Source organism: Ornithorhynchus anatinus, chromosome 19 (assembly GCF_004115215.2).
Source record: "Ornithorhynchus anatinus isolate Pmale09 chromosome 19, mOrnAna1.pri.v4, whole genome shotgun sequence".
Lineage (NCBI taxonomy): Eukaryota > Metazoa > Chordata > Mammalia > Monotremata > Ornithorhynchidae > Ornithorhynchus > Ornithorhynchus anatinus.
Window position 1 is genome coordinate 19,737,355 of NC_041746.1, and position 14,934 is coordinate 19,752,288.

Sequence of the window (14,934 nt, forward strand, 5' to 3'; positions counted from 1 at the left end):
AAAATATCATTGATTGATGGAAAATCACAGACTTTTCATTCATTCATTCAATAGTATTTATTGAGCGCTTACTATGTGCAGAGCACTGTACTAAGCGCTTGGGGTGAACAAGTTGGCAACAGAGACAGTCCCTGCCGTTTGACGGGCTTACAGTTTAATCGGGGGAGACGGACAGACAAGAACAATGGCAATAAATAGAGTCAAGGGGAAGAACATCTCTTAAAAACAATGGCAACTAAATAGAATCAAGGCGATGTACAATTCATTAACAAAATAAATAGGGTAACGAAAATATATACAGTTGAGCGGACGAGTACAGTGCTGTGGGGATGGGAAGGGAGAGGTGGAGGAGCAGAGGGAAAAGGGGAAAAAGAGGGTTAAGCTGCGGAGAGGTAAAGGGGGGATGGCGGAGGGAGTAGAGGGAGAAGAGGAGCTCAGTCTGGGAAGGCCTCTTGGAGGAGGTGAGTTTTAAGTAGGGTTTTGAAGAGGGGAAAAGAATCAATTTGGCGGAGGTGAGGAGGGAGGGCGTTCCAGGACCGCGGGAGGACGTGACCCAGGGGTCGACGGCGGGATAGGCGAGACCGAGGGACGGTGAGGAGGTGGGCGGCAGAGGAGCGGAGCGTGCGGGGTGGGTGGTAGAAAGAGAGAAGGGAGGAGAGGTTGGAAGGGGCAAGGTGATGGAGAGCCTTGAAGCCTAGAGTGAGGAGTTTTTGTTTGGAGTGGAGGTTGATAGGCAACCACTGGAGTTGTTTAAGAAGGGGAGTGACATGCCCAGATCGTTTCTGCAGGAAGATGAGCCAGGCAGCGGAGTAAAGAATAGACCGGAGCAGGGCGAGAGAGGAGGAAGGGAGGTCAGAGAGAAGGCTGACACAGTAGTCTAGCCGGGATATAACGAGAGCCCGTAACAGTAAGGTAGCCGTTTGGGTGGAGAGGAAAGGGTGGATCTTGGCGATATTGTAGAGGTGAAACCGGCAGGTCTCGGTAACGGATAGGATGTGTGGGGTGAACGAGAGAGACGAGTCAAGGATGACACCGAGATTGCGGGCCCGAGAGACGGGAAGGATGGTCGTGCCATCCACGGTGATAGAGAAGTCTGGGAGAGGACCGGGTTTGGGAGGGAAGATGAGGAGCTCAGTCTTGCTCATGTTGTTTTAGGTGGTGGGCCGACATCCAGGTGGAGACGTCCTGGAGGCAGGAGGAGATGCGAGCCTGAAGGGAGGGGGAGAGGACAGGGGCGGAGATGTAGATCTGCGTGTCATCTGCGTAGAGATGGTAGTCAAAGCCGTGAGAGCGAATGAGTTCACCGAGGGAGTGAGTGTAAATGGAGAACAGAAGAGGGCCAAGAACTGACCCTTGAGGAACTCCAACAGTTAAAGGATGGGAGGGGGAGGAAGCTCCAGCGTAGGAGACCGAGAATGATCGGCCAGAGAGGTAAGAGGAGAACCAGGAGAGGACAGAGTCCGTGAAGCCAAGGTGAGATAAGGTATGGAGGAGGAGGGGATGGTCGACAGTGTCAAAGGCAGCAGAGAGGTCAAGGAGGATTAGAATGGAGTAGGAGCCATTGGATTTGACAAGAAGGAGGTCACGGGTGACCTTAGAGAGAGCAGTCTCGGTAGAGTGGAGGGGACGGAAGCCAGAGCGGAGGGGGTCTAGGAGAGAATGGGAGTTAAGGAATTCTAAGCATCGATTGTAGACGACTCGTTCTAGGATTTTGGAAAGGAAGGGTAGTAGGGAGATAGGACGATAACTGGAGGGGGAAGTGGGGTCAAGAGTGGGTCTTTTTAGGATGGGGGAGACGTGGGCATGTTTGAAGGCAGAGGGGAAGGAGCCCTTGGAGGTTGAGTGGTTAAAAATAGAAGTTAAGGAAGGGAGGAGGGCAGGGCTGATGGTTTTAATAAGGTGAGAGGGAATGGGGTCCGAGGCGCAGGTGGAGGGGGTGGCACTTGCGAGGAGGGAGGAGATCTCCTCTGAGGATACTGCAGGGAAGGATGGGAAAGTAGGGGAGGGGGTTGTTGGGGGGGAGGGGAGAGGCGGAGGGGTGACTTTGGGGAGCTCAGACCTGATCGTGTTGATTTTCATGAGGAAATAGGTGGCCAGATCATTGGGGGTGAGAGATGGGGGAGGGGGAGGAACAGGGGGCCTAAGGAGAGAGTTAAAGGTCCGGAACAATCGGCGGGGGTGACGGGCATGGGTGTCGATGAGGGAGGAGAAGAAGCTTTGCCTGGCGGAGGAGAGGGCAGAGTTAAGGCAGGAAAGGATAAATTTGAAGTGTGTGAGGTCGGCTTGGTGCTTGGACTTTCGCCAGCAGCGCTCAGCAGCTCGAGCATAGGAGCGTAGGAGGCGGACGGAGGAGGTGATCCAGGGCTGTGGGTTAGTGGAGCGAGAGCGGCGGAGGGAAAGGGGGGCGAGAGAGTCGAGATGAGTAGAGAGGTTGGAGTTGAGAGCGGAGACCTGATCGTCGAGAGTGGAAAGAGAGGACAGGGCGGCAAGGTGAGGAGAGATGCTATTGGAAAGACGGATGGGATCGAGAGAGCGGAGGTCTCTGTGGGGCAGTAGCGAAGATTTGCAGGGGGAGGGAGTGTGAGAGATGAGGCAGGTGAGAAGGTTATGGTCAGAGAGAGGGATTTCAGAGTTGGTGAGGGAGGAGATAGTGCAACGGTAGGAGATGACGAGATCGAGGGTGTGACTGAGTCGGTGAGTGGGCGCGGTATGGTGGAGGAGGAGGTCGGCAGAGTCGAGGAGGGATAGCAGGCGGGCGGCAGAGGAGTCGTCGGGTACATCCAAATGGATGTTGAAGTCTCCGAGGATCAGAGTGGGCAGAGAGAAGGAGAGAAGGAAGGTGAGAAAGGGGTCAAGGTGGTTGAAGAAGTCGGAGGTGGGACCGGGAGGGCGGTAGATGACAGCGACAAGTAACTGGAGGGGGTGGTAGAGGCGAATGATATGGGCTTCGAAGGAGAGGAAGGACAGGGTGGGGGGAGGGGGGATAGTGCGGAAGCGGCAACGGGGCGAGAGGAGGAAGCCGACGCCTCCTCCCTTACCGGTGAGTCTGGGGGAGTGGGAGAAGGAGAGGCCTCCGCTGGAGAGAGCGGCGGCGGAGACCGTGTCTTCGGGAGAGAGCCACGTTTCCGATAGGGCGAGGAGGAGGAGAGAGCGAGAGAGGAAAAGGTCATGGATGAAAGGTAGCTTACCTGTAATAGAGCGGCGGTTCCAGAGGCCACACTTGAAAGTAGCTGTGGGTGCAAGGGGGGGGGGGAAGGGCGGGTGTGCAGTAAGGCACACTACAATAGTGTTAATAAGCAGGCGATGACCAGGGTCGGGGGACGAGCCGACCCTACCCAATCAGACTCAAAGTCAAGCGGCCAGCGGCCGAGAGAGTCCCAGAGCTCATGACCAAATAACCCTGTGGCGGCGAGGGGGCCCTGAGGTTGTCCAGGGTGGGTGGCGGCCGTAGGCGGTGGCTAAGGTAAGGTAACATGGTGAGAACAAGGACGTCGTCGCCCGGGGCGGGGGCGGGAGAGATGAATCCCCTCAAGAGGGAAGAGGGAGTGAGGCCTTCCCAAAATGGCCACCTCAGGCAGAGTGGGGGCTTCCCAAAATGGCCGCCTCAGGCGGAGTGGGGGAGCGGTTGGGGAGCACAATGTCCCCGGGCCCGAGCAGGGGGACACAATGTCCCCCGAGGACACAATGTCCTTGGGGCCGAGAAGGGGAGCGCAATGTCCCCAGGATCGAGAAGGGGAGCGCAATGTCCCCGGGCCCGAGCCGGGGGGGGGGGGGGGGTGGACTGGAAGCTGTTGGCTGGGGGTCTGTGGGGGCGAAGATCCTTAGTGTCGGAGTTCCCGAGCAGGGGTGTGGAGGTCCAGGTTGCGAAAGGCTGAGGCGGGCGCGGGTCTGGGCGATCTGAGGCTCAGCTCCCCGGTGGAGGCGGAGGAAGCGCAGATGAGTCAGCAAGCGGTAGGCGAAGGGGGCTTGTCGGGAATCGGGGCAGGGGCCGGGTGGGCCGAGGCTGCGCCTCAGGGGAGCAGAGATCCCGAGCCCACGAGGTAATGGCTCCAAGGGTCCGGGCGATGACAAGGCTCAGCTTCCCGGGAGAGGGGGGTGGTCTCGGCGTGGATGAGTCTTGAAAGGTTAGAGGATAAAAAAGCATTTCTAGTCCTATGGACAAGTACTTTCAATGGGGAAAATGTCATCAAAATCTTGGGGATCCATGTTCAGAAGCTGGTTTTTGCCAACACCAAGGCTCTGGAGACACCCGTGCTTACATGTGTATTTATATTGGCTCTTAAAAACTCTCCCAAAGTATTCTGATGGGGTGTTTTTCTCCATTCCATTGCAAACACTAAAAAAATACATATGTTGATGTTCCCAAGTGAAAACAGCATGTTGACCATGTTAGTATTTATCAGAAAAAGTGACCTTTTTGGGGGTAAAATTATTGTGTGTGTCTATGTGAGAGAGAGAGAGAGAGGCACAAGCATTTCCTTCGGCATGATCTGAATAAAATCTCCCCTGCTCTCCTCTTCTCTTCCTCCCAGTCCCTTCCTCTTCTCTTTCACGAGCTCCTCCTCTGCCTCTCACCCCCCAACTGTAGGAATTTCTCAAGGCTTATTCCAAGGTCCCCTTCTATTCTCTATCTCCACCCACTCCTTTGGAGAACTCAATGGCTCCCATGGCTTCAAATAGCATCTCTATGCAAATGATTCCCAAATCTACATCTCCAGCCCTATTCTCTCTCTTTCTCTGCTGTCTCCCTTTTTCTCCTGCCTTCAGGACCTCTTTATTTGGAGTTCCCTCCAACATCTCAAACTTAACATGTCCAAAACAGAACTCTTCATCTTCTCCCCTAAACCCTGTCCCTCCTCCTGACACTGTAGACAACAGCACCATCCTCTTTGTCCAACAGTCCTGTAACCTTAGCGTTATCCTCGATTCACCTCTCTCATTCAGCCCACGTATTCAATCTGTCACCAAATCCTGTTGGCTCAACCTCCATAACATCACTAAAAGTCACCCTTTCTACTCCATTCCAACTGCCACGTCCAAGCACGTAGCCTATGTTGCCTTGAAACCTGCATCAGCCTTCTTGCTGACTTCTCTGCCTCCTGTCTCTCCTCATTTCAGTCCATTAGTCACTTTGCTGTCCAGATCATTTTTCTGCAGAATTTGGTCCGTGTTTCCCCATTCCTCAAGTACCTCCAGAGCTTGCCCACCCACCTCCATGTCAAACAGAAACTCTTAACTGTTGGCTTTAAAACATTCTATAACCTTCTCCTCACCTACATTACCTCTCTGGTTTCCTATACAACTCAGCCTGGACACTTCACTCCTCTAATGCCAACTTATTCACTGTATCGTAGCCTCATCTAACGCACCGCCGACCCTTTTCCCACCTCCTGCCTCTGGCCAGGAACTCCCTCCCTCTTCGTATTTGACAGATGATCACTCTCCCCACCTTCAAAGCTTATTAAAGCCCCATCTCCTCCAGCAGGCTTTCCCCAACTAAGCCCTCTTTTCCTCTTCTCCCACTCCCTTCTGCGTTACCCTTGAACTTGGATTTTCACCTTTAATTTGCCCCAAGACACTTATCTATATAAATTATATATTATAAATTATTTGTATTAATGTCTGTCTCCCCCTCTAGGCTGTAAGCTCATGGTGGGCAGGGAACACACCTGCCAACTCTGTTGCATTATACTCTCCGTAGCGCTTAGTACAGAGTTCTGCACACAGTAAGTGCTCAGTAAATACCATTGATCGATGACATTAATGTATGTCTCCCCCTCTAGACTGAAAGCTCTGTGTGGACAAGGAACCTGTCTACCAACTCTGTTATATTGAACTCTCCCAAGTGCTTAATACAGTGTTCTGCACACAGCAAGTGTCCGATAAATGCGATTGTTTGATTGATCGATTCTACTGGTCCCTATACTTAGGAAAGCGAGGAGGAAGCCAGAAGAGTCACTTCATGGTACTTCTCCCTGAATATATCACCGAATCAATCCGAGAGAAGGGGTGCGGAGGAAGTAAAGGGGACAAGATGGGGGAAGAAAGAGACTCTTGGCCATTTTGAGGATGAGGGAAGTGAGCTTTGGGCTGGGGAGATTAGGACATGGGAAGAGCTCATGCTGTGGTCTCTGGTTGGACACATGGAGGATCAGTGTGGACCCGGAGGTTCAGGGACTAGTGGCCAAGGCTATGGAGGTGTGAGGCTCCTGCCTCGGAAGGAGAGAAGAATGCGAGCCACGGGGCATCTATAGGGAAGTATAGCAGGTCTGAAGGGGGAAGTGGTGGTTTGAACTAGATTTGTTTTGGTTGTTACCTTGTTCGTTCATTCATTCATTAAGTCAGTCAAGGGTATTTATTGAGCACCTACTGTATGCAGAGCACTGTTCTAAGCACTTGGGAAAGTGCAACACAACAAAAAACAGTGACATTCCCTGCCCATAACGAGCTTACAGTCCTGGGTGGGGAGGGAAGAAAGGCATTAATGCAAATAAATAAATGACAGATATGTACATTAGTGTCGTGGGGCTGAGAGGTGGGGAAGAGCAAAGGGTGACCCAGAAGGGAGTGGGAGATGAAGAAAAGTGGGGCTTGGTCTCCGAAGGCCTCTTGGAGGAGATAGGCCTTCAACAAGGCTTTGAAGCAGGGGAGAGTAATTGTCTGTTGGATTTGAGGAGGGAGGGTGTTCCAGGCCAGAGGCAGGGCCCCACGTCCTGGTGAGATAGGAGTGGCGGTGAGACAGGCGAGATCGAGATTGTTAGGAACACACTGAATATTATATTAGCGATCCCTGACCTTGGTGTCTGACTGCAGCAGGGTCTGGGGAAGAAGCTCCAGGTGCCGGGGAGACAGGTGGAGCGGGGATCCGCAGGAGCAGGAGGGAGTGCTTTGTCTGCCCCAGAACCAGGCCCCGAAGGCTTGGGGAGTTACCTTGGCTTCATCTGTAGAATGACGGCAGCAGCATAAGGTACATAAGGACTTGGGGAGCAGTGGGTAGGGTGCCCCAAACTCTAGGGTGGCCTAGTGGAAAGAGCATGAGCCTGGGAATCAGAGGGTTCTAATCCCAGCTCCACCGCATGTCTGCAGTGTGACCTTGGCAAGTCACTTCACTGCTCTGTGCCTCAGTGACCTCATCTGGAAAATGGGGATTACGACTGTGAGCTCTAGGTGGGCCAGGGGTTGTGTCCAAACCATTTACCTTGAATCTAGCCAGGTGCTTAGAATTATGCTTGGCACATAGTAAGTGCTTAACAAATACCACGGTTATTATGCATCACACAGGCTAACTGGGTGGCTTTAGGAGCTAGCACAGGCTGACCAATGTCCAGGTGATCCTGAAGTGACTCCAGAGGTGGGAAAGGCTCTTTCAGCCTGGATTTAGGGCCAAACCCTTCCCCTTCCCCCCGGTAACATCACAGTGTATGTTGGGGCAAAAAGACAGAGCTGCGTCACAGGCAAGGTGTGCAAACAGCCTTCTCAGGTGAGAACAGAAGAAAGACCACATGAGTGATCAGTGTGGAAAGGACTGCACGCACGTTTTTCTCAGGCTCATTCCATTAGGAGTGTCATCTTCAGATGTGCAAAAGTTATTCTGAGTTTGTCAAATGAAACCTCTGAAAATATTTTAGACGATGTATATTTGGTTTTTAAAAATAATTCAGTGGTATTTATTGAATGCCCATTGACGTCAATACAGTGATTGTACTAAGTGTTTGGGAGAATAGAAGCAAAATACATGTACTCTACCCTCAAGGAGTTTACAGTGGAAGGGGTATTCTAACATCACATTGAAAAAATCAATCAAGCATTGGTAATGAATAAATGCTAACTCTGTGCCTAGCACTCTTCTGGGCTCTTGGGAGAGTTCAGTACACTAGAGTTGGTAGATGTGATCCCTGCCCACAAGTAGTTTAAGTCTAGAGGGGAGTTTACACTCTAAGGGGGAATCTTACAGCCTTTCTGAGAAGTCACCAACCTCGCAACTCCATATATTTATATCTTTCGATCAATCAATATCTTTCAGTCAATCAAGAATATTCATTGAGCATATACTCCGTTCGGAGCATGTAACTAAGGTCTCGAGAGAGTACAGTAGTTAGTAGACATAATTCCTTCCCTGAAAGAGTTTGCAATCTAGTTTACAATGTATTAGGAGATCTAGGCAAATAGGTCAGTCTCCGAACTAAAGTTTTTCTTTCAGCTTACTGGAAGTAGCAATTACCCGAGTCAAGACGTATTACTAAGAATATTGTGCCACTGAAGTATGGCTGCTAAGTAGAAGTAACTGTTTATATACTTTCTCAATATGTATTTTTGAAAACGTTTACAGTAGAATGGAGAAAAAGGTCACAATCAGTATATTTTGGAAAAAACATTCGAGCCAATTATACTGGGTAACCATGGCTTTTTCCCAATTGGCACATTATGTGTATTACTTCAGTTTATAATGAGTTAGAGTGGTCAAATGATCAAATATCTCCCCCTCAGCAGACGTGCTAATCTATTTCTCTTTATTTGCAGCTTTTACGAGAATTGAAGCACCCCAACGTGATTGCGTTACAAAAGGTGTTCCTTTCTCACAGTGACCGAAAGGTTTGGCTTCTGTTCGATTATGCAGAACATGATTTGTGGGTAAGTGGAAACTTTTCCTTGACTTTTGAAAGGCACGTTTGATGTAGCTGGTTAAATCACTATGAGTGTCTACTGTGGACAGAGTACTGTGCTAAGCCCTTGGGAGAGTACAGTAGAGTTAGTAGACATGACCCCTGCCCTTAAGAAGCTTACAACCTAGCTGGAGAGACAGACGCTGAAATAAATTACAGATAGGAGGAAGAAGGAAAAGCTTCTAGGGATACGAGTTGGTGCTTAAATAATAGTGTTTGTGCAATTTTTACCTAAGTGCTCTGCAAGGTTGTGAGCGTTTATGGGCTCAGGTGGTGCAAAGGTGCTGAACAGTTGGTCGTGGACATAAGCAGTGGAGAATAGAAGTTAATCAGGGAAGATCTGGAAGTGTGATTTCAGTGGGGCTTTGAAAATTTGAAAGGGGAGAGAGTTCCAGACAGGAGGAATAGTGTAAGGAAGAGGTTGATGGCAGGAGAGGTGAGAACTGAGGCACGGTTAGTAGCTTATCTTGGGAATGAAGAGTGTGAGCTGAGATATAATGGGAGAAAAGAGTAGATAAGAACGGAGGATGGAGTTGATCGAGTGCCTTAAATTCAGTAGTAAGTACTTAACTTCTCTGTACTTCAGTTATCTCAACTGGAAAATGGGGATTTAGACTTTGAGCCCAATGTAGGCTATGGATTTTCTCCAACCTGATTAGTTTGTACATACCCCAGTGCTTAGTACCATGCCTGGCACAGAGTAAGTGCTTAACAAATACCATAAAAAAAGTAATTTTCTGCTTGAGGTGGAATGGGATGAGCAACCATTTGAGGTTTTTGAGACGTGGAGAGAGATGAGCAGAACGATGTTTTAGAAAAATGACCCAGGCAGCAGAATGAAGTGTGAACTGGAGAGAGAAGAAACTGGAGACAGTGATGACAGTGAGGAGAGTGATGGAGTAACCAAGTGGAGATAAGAGAAGTGAAAGGAACGGCACGGGGGACATTTAAATGGAAAAGAGTAGGTGTAGACCCAAAATATTTGGGGGAAAAATCAACAAGACATGGTGGACAGAATGAATATGAGGGTTGAAAGAGGACTGTGAGCCCTTCGGGTAGGGATTCTCTCTATTTGTTGCCGAACTCTACTTTCCAAGCGCTTAGTACAGTGCTCTGCACACAGTAAGCGCTCAATAAATATGATTGAATGAATGCAAGAAAGGAATCAGGGATAATGTCAAAGTTATGGGGCTTGAGAGATGGGGAGTATTGTGGTGTTGGGTCTAGTGGAAAGAGCATGGGCCTGGGAGTTAGAGGACCTGGGTTCTGATCCCAGTTCTGGCATCTGTCTGCTGTGTAACTCTGGGCAAGTCACTTCACTTCTCTGTGCCTTAGTTACCTCATCTGCGTGGAGAATAAGGCTCTGAGCCCTATGTGGGACAGGGACTGTGTCCAACCCAATTATCTTGTATCTATTCCAGCACTTAGTACAGTTCCTGGCACAAAGTAATCCTTCAACAAATACCTTAAAAAAGTTAGGTGGATGTGAGAGGAAAGATGAGTAGTTGAGTTTTAGACAAGTTAAGGTTTAGTTTGTTCGCAGGGCATTAATGTAGAAGTGTCTTGACGAGAAGAGGAAATGCGGGATTGGAGAGAAAGAGAGAGGTCATGGCTGGCAAGGTAGATTTGGGGGTTTCAAGGTAGTTGAAGCCTAGAGAACTCATTTACAGTTGTATATGGTTGATGTGTATTTCTACACCGTCTCCTACTGAAAGGACTTATCGGGCCCAGTCCTGTCTTTAAGACCCAAAACCTACACAAAGGAATTGATTTCAGTGATTAGTGGTTTACGCACTCTATCCTTCTTGCCAGTTGGGTTCCTGAGAGGACATGGAATGCAGAAAGCAAGGAGGTGGGCAGGAGGGCAGTGCATTTTTCAGTGCACAGAAGGTTTTCATGTTCAGAGCCCATTTATGGACAGATTGACCACAGCATAATAATGTTGTGTCTTAGTGTCACAAGCTTGAATAATCATAATTCAGACATTAACATGATTAAAATTAATAATCATGCCTTTGAGGTCAGGGATTGTGTGTATTGATTCTGTTGTACTCTTTCAAGCCCGCTGTACAGTGCTTTGCACAGAATAGGCACTCAGTAATTATGGGGTATATACCAATATGGCTTTAGATGTGTGGGAAAGTAGTCTGCCTGTAAATGCTTCCATATGTCCCATGAGTCTCATGCGAGATCCTCAAAAGGCATTGGCTTCCCCCTGCAGACTCCTAGTGACTTCTGTGTACCACTGTCCAGTTTTCTTGAACAATCAGAGAATGCACCAGAGAGGCTTTGTGGAAAATTGATTGTGACGAAAAGGTACCAGCTTTATCAAATTGTAATACAACGAAGGTTTGCTATTTGCTATCTTAAAAGCTGTAGGGGCTCAATATGTGGTTATCCTTCGCTTTTGAAGACGTGACTGACGGTGAAATTTACTTACGGGTGCACTGTGGCCAAAAAGGCCAGTGTAGGATCCACAGTTCCTAACGCGCTATCCACCCGCAAAGATGGTTTGTAGTCTAGTGGGATTGTTTTTGCTTTTGTCTTCTTGACGCAATTCTCACAAAGCTTTTGCTTGAAAAAAGTCATTCCTTTCTTAGTTGCAGTGTGTGCCGTGTTGGTCTGTGTGTGGCAACTGACTCCCAGTTTTCAGCTGAGATGAGGCTTTTAGTACTGTGTCCTTAAAACATTTCCTCTGTCCTCCTTGTTTTTGGTTTCCCAATTTCAGCCCAACGTACAGCAGCTGTTTGGGTATCCTACTGTCGTCCATTCTTCTCCCATGTCCTACCCAGAGCGGCTGTGTTGAGGTGAGACTGACTTTGTTTGAGGACTTCATTGTTTGTGATCCTGCCTTGCCATTTGATGTTGAGAGTAGCCTAGACGTGACACCGTTGGGACTTCTAGGAGTGGGACGTGGCGTACGTGGGCAATCCCGGTCTTTGATGACACTATAGGCTTTCAATTTTATTTGCAGCTTAAAACCCTCCTACTGCCATATTCTGTGTGCTGGCTGCTTTGATTGTGATTTTCTTCTACTTTGCCTTTCATTGCATTGTTAGGATGCTGCCTAGATGATAGAATTTCCTTATGTTAATGATTTGCCCTGTGCTGTCAATGTAGATACTTCTTTAGCAAGATAAATGTATGACTTTCCTCGTGCAGGCTGGTACATTACCTGGGTTTTCTTCAGACTTATCCCCAGTCTGTAATGCTTGACTGATTCAGTGAAGCGTTTTCCAGTCATTTCCCTACCTTCCTGGGTATGTTCCTCTAGGACAGAGTCTTCTGTGTTCAGTAAATCTAGAATGACTACCTCAGGTACTTTAATACTGAAAGCGTCTCCCAGTGGAGCAAAAACACTCATATTCGGGTCTTTTTTACATCACCCAGCATGGTTGTGTGGACTGAATTAAATAAGGCTGGGCCCATTCTAGATACTTTCATTAACTCGTTTATGATCAGGGATGGATAAGGCAAGGCATGCCCAATTCTGACATGGCCAGCCATGCCAACATGAAGTAACCTCAGAATCATGGCAAACTTTTCAGGGCATCCAAACTAACTAAGCAACTTCCAGAGTGAAGATCTAGGGAATTGTACTCTCCTAAGTGCTTAGTACAATGCTCTGCAAACAGTAAGTTCTCAATAAATATGATTGATATTGCCAAATGCTTTTGTAAGATTTTTTTTAAATCCATAGAGTGGTCTTGCTGCTAATTCTTCACTTTGCCTGCGTAACATCCTATTACGGCCAATTAGGGACTTATCATGGGAGGGAACGGGGGTGTGTTTGTGACCCAACTTCACCGACAAAATAACCTTGATATTCAATTTCACCGTAAGAAAACATTTATTAGCAAGCTCAAAAACATTAGTTGTACAAGATCATGCTTCCATTAAGCCCTCCAACCTGGGGTGATGAGATCTCTGGCACCATTTAAGCCTTCCAACCCAGGGGCGATGAGGATTTCCTACCACGGGATGATTATTCTCCGTCGGCGTTTGGTCCGAGTATGGGCCAAGACCAGCATGGGCATCCCTTTTAGATAACAGTGAGCAGCCATGACAGGCATTTTCCTCCCACCCTTTATACTATGCTTGTTGACTGTAACATTGAGGTTTTTCCTGTGTAATGGCCCCAGTCTGCCAATTACAATTCCATTGTCTTCTGCTTTTAGAAGACATGTTGCCCAGCCCCTGTGGCATGTTAACATTTGGTCTTCCCTTGGAGCCTGTCTGGCTCAGCTGGATCAAAGTGTAACCAGATGTTTATGTGAGGTGAAACTGCACTCTTCACCCTGTGTCAGACATTTGGCAGGGTGTATGCTGTGCCACGGAGTGATTCCAGAAAAATTTAGTCAATGATACGCTTCAGGAGCTGGTCTTGCAGTATACTGGCCAAGTCTTTCTAGCAATTGAGCACAATCAATCGCTTTTTTGAGCACTTACTGGATGCTGAGCACTGTACTGAGCACTGTGCTTGGGAGAGTGCAATATAATGGCTCCTTCCCTGCCCACAGTGAGTTTACAGTCTAGAGGGGGAGAGCGTAATGAAAATAATCAGTCATTAAAATGCCAGCTGACTTTTTAAGAGCGTAATGAAAATAATCAGTCATTAAAATGCCAGCTGACTTTTTACCTTTCTTCCTTGAGGGTCTGTGTTCCCTTTATTGAAAGGAAGCATGTGTGAGAGATTAAGGAAGCTGTCTCCTCCACACTTGGGAATCTCAGTGGATATGAGGGAACGCCATTAAGTCTAGCTGCTCTGCCAAGTTTCATGGCTATGTTTCAGCAATTTCCCAATTGTTAGGACAAGTGAGATGTCTTCGTATGCTGAGAGTTTTTCTGTGTTTTGATGCCCTCAACTTCATTAGTAGTATATTATGGGTAATTTTGAAATCTTTCATCTGTTTCTTCTTGACTGTGCTGAGACTGGGACCACCTTCCCTTTTCAGAGATCTTATGATCACATGTAGAGGGCCATATAACTACATAGAAGTTCTTGGTTTCATGGCAGTCTGAATAGCCTTGGATCTTCCCCGCTTTAACATTCCAGCACCCGTTTAACACGTTCCTTAAATTGATTTGCACGTCATGACAGAATCCCTTCTGGAATCCTCATTTTTGTCCGAGTCATGAAGTGCTGCTAGATATTATTGGTGCTGCAGCTGTTCTGCTGCAAGTGTACCTTTTACCACTGAGCCTTTATACCAAGTCAGTCTTTGGGAATTGGTCTGGCCACGCCAACTGTCCTGATGGCCGCCTGGTAGAGAGTATCATGGAGAAATGGCAATCCATTTTTTAAATCGGAGATGGTGGTTAGAGGCCCGGGATCTCTGCTCCCCTGGGGGTAAGTCTCAGACCGCCGGGCCCCCTCTTCCCAGCCGAATCGACCACCACATGGACTCTGGAGCTCTCCTCCCAGGCAGTGGTTCCTTGGGCTGCCTGCCCCCCGTTTCCAGCCCAGCTCTTTAGCAGCCTTTTGGCCACCGACCGCCGACTTTAGCGGCTTTTTGGCCGCCGACCACCGACTCATCCACGCCGAGACCACCCCCCTCTCCCGGGAAACTGAGCCTTGTCATCGCCCGGAGCCTTGGAGCCATTACCACGTGGGCCCGGGATCTCTGCTCCCCTGGGGGTAAGTCTCAGACCGCCGGGCCCCCTCTTCCCAGCCGAATCGACCACCACATGGACTCTGGAGCTCTCCTCCCAGGGGTGGTTCCTTGGGCTGCCTGCCCCCCGTTTCCAGCCTAGCTCTTTAGCAGCCTTTTGGCCACCGACCGCCGACTTTAGCGGCTTTTTGGCCGCCGACCACCGACTCATCCACGCCGAGACCACCCCCCCTCTCCCGGGAAGCTGAGCCTTGTCATCGCCCGGACCCTTGGAGCCATTACCTCGTGGGCTTGGGATCTCTGCTCCCCTGAGGCGCAGCCTCGGCCCACCCGGCCCCTGCCCCGATTCCCGACAAGCCCCCTTCGCCTACCGCTTGCTGACTCATCTGCGCTTCCTCCGCCTCCACCGGGGAGCTGAGCCTCGGACTGTTCGGACCCGCGCCCGCCTCAGCCTTTCACAACCTGGATCTCCGCACCCCCGCTCGGGAACTCCGACACTACGGATCTTCACCCCCACAGACCCCCAGCCACCAGCTTCCAGTCCACCCCCCCCCCCCCCCCCCCCGCTCGGGCCCGGGGACATTGCGCTCCCCTTCTCGATCCTGGGGACATTGTGCTCCCCTTCTCGGCCCCAAGGACATTGTGTCCTCGGGGGACAT

The 14,934-nt window shown here is 49.4% G+C and overlaps 1 protein-coding gene across 4 annotated transcripts in view; it reads left to right on the forward strand.

Moving 5' to 3' along the window:
• Window positions 1–14,934, forward strand: part of CDK19 (cyclin dependent kinase 19) — a 258,620-nt gene that overhangs the window by 142,034 nt on the left and 101,652 nt on the right. For 3 of the 4 annotated variants that reach the window (XR_003753661.2, XM_029047094.2, XM_029047095.2), the window contains one exon: window positions 8,521–8,631. Coding sequence is in view for 3 of the 4 variants with exons in the window: in XM_029047094.2 (XP_028902927.1) it covers window positions 8,521–8,631 (111 nt within the window). In the remaining variant the exon portion in view is untranslated. Of the gene's footprint in view, window positions 1–8,520; window positions 8,632–11,391; window positions 11,471–14,934 lie in introns of all 4 variants that reach the window. The other variant, XM_029047096.1, reaches the window with a different exon arrangement.